The sequence below is a fragment of the Ipomoea nil genome, unplaced genomic scaffold (assembly GCF_001879475.1).
Source record: "Ipomoea nil cultivar Tokyo-kokei standard unplaced genomic scaffold, Asagao_1.1 scaffold3251, whole genome shotgun sequence".
NCBI lineage: Eukaryota > Viridiplantae > Streptophyta > Magnoliopsida > Solanales > Convolvulaceae > Ipomoea > Ipomoea nil.
This window is the reverse complement of record NW_017619679.1, coordinates 867,286-871,725: the sequence shown is the minus strand read 5'-3', so window position 1 is coordinate 871,725 and position 4,440 is coordinate 867,286. Positions and strand designations below refer to the sequence as shown.

The 4,440-nt window shown below is 46.1% G+C and overlaps 2 protein-coding genes across 2 annotated transcripts; both read right to left on the bottom strand.

Annotated features, from left to right (window-relative positions):
• Window positions 1–2,275: 2,275 nt before the first annotated feature.
• LOC109169132 lies at window positions 2,276–2,941 on the bottom strand. The gene has a single exon (XM_019318007.1). The coding sequence runs from the start codon at window positions 2,939–2,941 to the stop codon at window positions 2,276–2,278; it is 666 nt and encodes a 221-aa protein (XP_019173552.1).
• A 347-nt stretch (window positions 2,942–3,288) lies between these two features.
• Window positions 3,289–4,233, bottom strand: LOC109169131. Its single transcript, XM_019318006.1, has one exon. It carries the CDS (start codon window positions 4,231–4,233, stop codon window positions 3,289–3,291), a length of 945 nt encoding a protein of 314 aa, XP_019173551.1.
• Between the last annotated feature and the right edge of the window lie 207 nt (window positions 4,234–4,440).

The following is a 4,440-nucleotide window of genomic DNA, read 5'->3' as shown; positions in this document are numbered from 1 at the left end:
TCCAAACCACACATAGGGCAAGTTGGGTCCACCTCCACCCTTTTAAATATCAAGTTAAGGGTTGTTGGCAAAACGTCACATATGGCTCTCCACAAAAAAGTTTTCCATTTAGGGGGGACTTTTATTTTCCACATTGCAACCCACTTATCAAAATTCGCTGGATTATTCTCATAATCACCCACTATATGCCTATAAGCATTTTTGACTATATATATCCCCTTTGGGTCACTCATCCAATACCATGAGTCCTCATACTCAGGACTAACAGGGATCATATTTATTCGCTCTACATCCTCAGGATTAAATAAATCAGACAAAATATGCGGATCCCAGGTATGAGTCTGTAAATCAATTAGTCCTGCAACTCGTGCCTCTCTCAATTGCTGTGGCATTTCTGTTTGAATCAATGGGCTAGGATTATCTCGTAACCACGGGTGCCCCCATATTAAGTTGTCTGTCCATTCCCAATCCTCCTTCGCACCCCTGAGACTACCATTGCATGGGCTGTCATTATACTTCTCCAACAGTAACTTGGGCAATTACCAACAGTTGCATCTGTAAAACTGGTTGTGGGGTAATACCTTGCCTTATAGATTTTAGCTACGAGTGTTTCTGGGTCTGTTAAAAATCGCCATGGCTGTTTACCCAACATTGCTAGGTTAAAAGCCCTCAGCTCTTTAAAACCCATACCACCATACTTTTTTGGTATGCACAACCTGTCCCATGCCTTCCAATGTATTCCCCTTTCTCTTCCACTGGCCCACCAATATTTATTCATAGTTCGCTCAATTTACTGACAAACTGTCTCAGGTAACAAAAAAACACTCATCGAAAAGGTAGGCATAGATTGCGCTACACTTTTCAATAATACTTCCTTACCAGCCTGAGAGAGTAACTTTTTACTCCACGAACCAATTCGTTGCCTGATTTTTTCCTCCACATACGAAAAAACAGCTCTCTTATTTCTCCCTACAAAAGATGGTAGGCCCAAATATTTCCCAAAATTGGGTGCTTGCACCACCCCCAGACAATTCGCTACCTGTGCCCTGTCAGCCTCCTGGGTATTTCTGCTAAAACATATATTAGATTTATTATAATTCACCACCTGGCCTGACAATTTTTCATACCTTGCAAGGCAGTGCCTTATAACTCCTGCCTCCTGAATATTTGCTTTAAAAAATAGGAGACTATCATCCGCAAAAAATAGGTGTGATACAGGCGGCGCCCCCCATTGCAACTCTGCATCCATGTATTGAACCTGCCAACTGTTCATACTGTAATATCATCGAGAGAGCCTCTGCACAAATAATAAATAAATACGGAGAGAGCGGGTCTCCCTGCCTGAGTCCCTGGTTGGTTTTACATGCCCCTGCTATACCATTAACCATTACAGTATAATTAACAGTCGTTACACACATCATAATGAGCTTTATCCACTTCTCACTAAAACCCATAACAGTCAGCATCCTTTCTAGAAAGCTCCACTCCATTCTATCATAGGCCTTTGACATATCTAACTTCAATGCACTCCATCCCACTATACCACATTGCTTTCTATTCAGATAATGCCCCACCTCTGCTGCCACCAGGATGTTGTCAGTGATTAGCCTTCCCGGGATAAAAGCACTCTGGGATTCTGATATCAATCCTCCCATCAGTGTTTTCATTCTATTCGCTATCATTTTGGCCATAATTCTGTAAACGACATTACTCAATGCTATCGGCCTTAGATTTGCAACTGTCTCAGGCATCTCCTTCTTCGGTATCAAGACAATGTTAGTATCATTCAATCCCTCAGGGAATACACAGGAATTCAAAGCATTCATTATAAAGCCAGATACATCTCCTCCCACTATCTCCCAAAACTGCTGGTAGAAACCCGGGTTTAAACCATCCGGACCCGGTGCCTTATCCGGATACATTGAAAAAAGAGCCTCTTTAACCTCATTAGTTTCAAAAGGGCGGTCTAGCATCATATTTTGCTCTAACGTTACTCGTGGGGTTAGGACTCCAAAAAGTGGATCATCACAACTCAATCCATTAGAGGCAAAAATATTTTCAAAGTAATTCTGTATAACAACATGCATATCATCCCCCTCCACCCAGTTACCAGCATCACATTTAATACTAGAAATAAAATTCTTTTTCCTACGTGCAGAGGCATACTGTGATAAAACTTAGTATTTGCGTCAGCCCCGCGTAGCCAGTGCTGCTTGGCCCGCTGCCTCCAAAACACATCCTCCTGGGCCTCTACTCGTCTCATGGTATTCTCAATCTATTGGTACTCAGCTAACGCTACCATATCTCGTCTATTCCGTATGGCATCTTGCCTCCGCTGCAGGTGGTTAATTCGTTTTCCGAATCTATGAAACTGATCTCCACCCCACTGCATCAACTTTTCTCCACACAACTGCTGGCAATGCAGCAAACCCTCCGTTCTCCCTTCTTGCCAGGCCGTTTCTACTACTTCTTTGCACCCCTCATCTAATAGCCAAGCCATTTCAAATCTGAACTTCTGCGGCCCCCTTCTCCTCGGCATGCAAAACGCATTAATACTGAGGAATATGATCGAATGATCCGAGGCCCGGGTTCGAATATTCTCCAGCCATGCATTCTCATTAAGTAGACCCCAATCATTCGTTATTAATGCATTGTCCAATCTTTCCTCTATCCAATTCGGCGTCCCCTTTCCCTTCTGCCACGTATACTGATGGCCCCTCATTGGCATTTGCACCAAACCACAGTCATCCACAGCATCTCCGAAACCCCTTAACAGACTATTAGGATACGGATTTCCCCCCTTCTTCTCATGCTGGTATAGTAGATTATTAAAATCCCCTATCACCACCCAGGGCAACAAGGATCTAGTTTTGAGAGTACCAAGTAAATCCCATGTCTCCTCCCGCCTGCCACGTTCGGGGATACCGTAAATGCATGTCATGCGCCATATCTTATTAAACAAGCTTACCTCCACATCAATATGACTCTGTGAGTAGCTTAATAGCCTCACCGTATTATTCTTTTTTCATAAAAGCGCCATTCCTCCACTCAAACCATCGTTATCAACATAAAACAAACCTTCATAACCAAGCGTAACCCGGATCCGTTCTGCATGTATCCGTGGTACCTTGGTCTCCATCAAGAACACAAAATCAGGCTTCTTACTAGACGCAAGGCCCACAATCTGTCGAACTGTGCGTGGATTGCCCAAGCCACGACAGTTCCAGCTCAGAGTACTCATGATGATGGGCGGGGCTGGACACCAGCTCCTGCCATGGACAAGTTTTTTTAAACAGCTGCGATTGGTACCTCATCGTTTCCACTATCCTCTCCCCCCTCCGTTCCATGCCTACGATGCTTTGTCGTAGCCACCACCACCTCATCCTCAGACATACTTGTGGGTGTGACACCCCCGCTTCCCTGTCCCCCATCCACCACACGTGGCTTGACTCCCAGTGGTCGTGGTTTCCCGCCTACCGGAACAAGCCAGCTATCCCCAACCGCTCTAGGAGCGCTCCGGGATCCACCAGCTCGCAAATCCGGACCGTACAGGTACCTTTCGACTGGAAGTCCAGCCTCCCTAGCGTGTATGCAGAAAGTATGCAAGTGACCCATACAGCCACAAAAATAGCAAAACTTATGCAGCCGTTCATATCTAAAATTTACCCATGCTGTAGTCCCATCTCTCTTCATCAACCTCATCCTCCTCCTAAGCGGCCTATCAATCGAAATTGACACCCTAATACGGTGAAACGTTAGCCATGGCGCCCCCTCAAACCGGTTATCATGTTTAACAAAAGAGCCCAAAAAATTTCCTGCCTGCTCCAGAATTGCATGCGACGTGTATCCCTTTGGCATGTCATGCAACTGTACCCACATGTCAATCATATCTAGCTCTACATCCACAGGATTCACCCCATCTAACACCTCCCGACACACCAAAGCATTATTCTCAAAGGCCCAGGGTCCTCCATTCAGCACATATTCCACATCCGTCTTATGGAAAAACACAAACAAGAATAAACCCCTTTGAATCTCCGTTACCTGTACTCCACGTACCGGCTGCCACACAGATGCCAGAACTTGCCTCATAAAGTCCAATTTTACCATCTTCTGTGTCAAAAACCGGCCAACAATCCTCCAAGTCTCTTCCTCCTCCTCCCCATCACCCTCTACTACCCCATCCCCACCTTCCGGCATAAACACCGCCCCTTCCTCCTCCATCAAAGCCATCTCCGCCCATCTATCCGTCAACTCCGCCACACCCTGCTGCCGTGTACACCCCCCCAGCCCCCCTCCAACGCTGCTCCGTACTGCCCCTATTCCCCCCTCTTCCCAAACTGCCCACATCACCCCTACAACCCACGTCATCCCCCTCCAAATCGCCCACGCAACCTCCGCCAAACCTCCCTGCCAACGTAACTCCCTCTTGCCTCATCC

Bases quoted from the DNA above. Each gene is read 5' to 3' on its own strand.
- LOC109169132 (XM_019318007.1), bottom strand. From the start codon at position 2,941: ATGACATGCATTTACGGTATCCCCGAACGTGGCAGGCGGGAGGAGACA.
- LOC109169131 (XM_019318006.1), bottom strand. From the start codon at position 4,233: ATGGCTTTGATGGAGGAGGAAGGGGCGGTGTTTATGCCGGAAGGTGGG.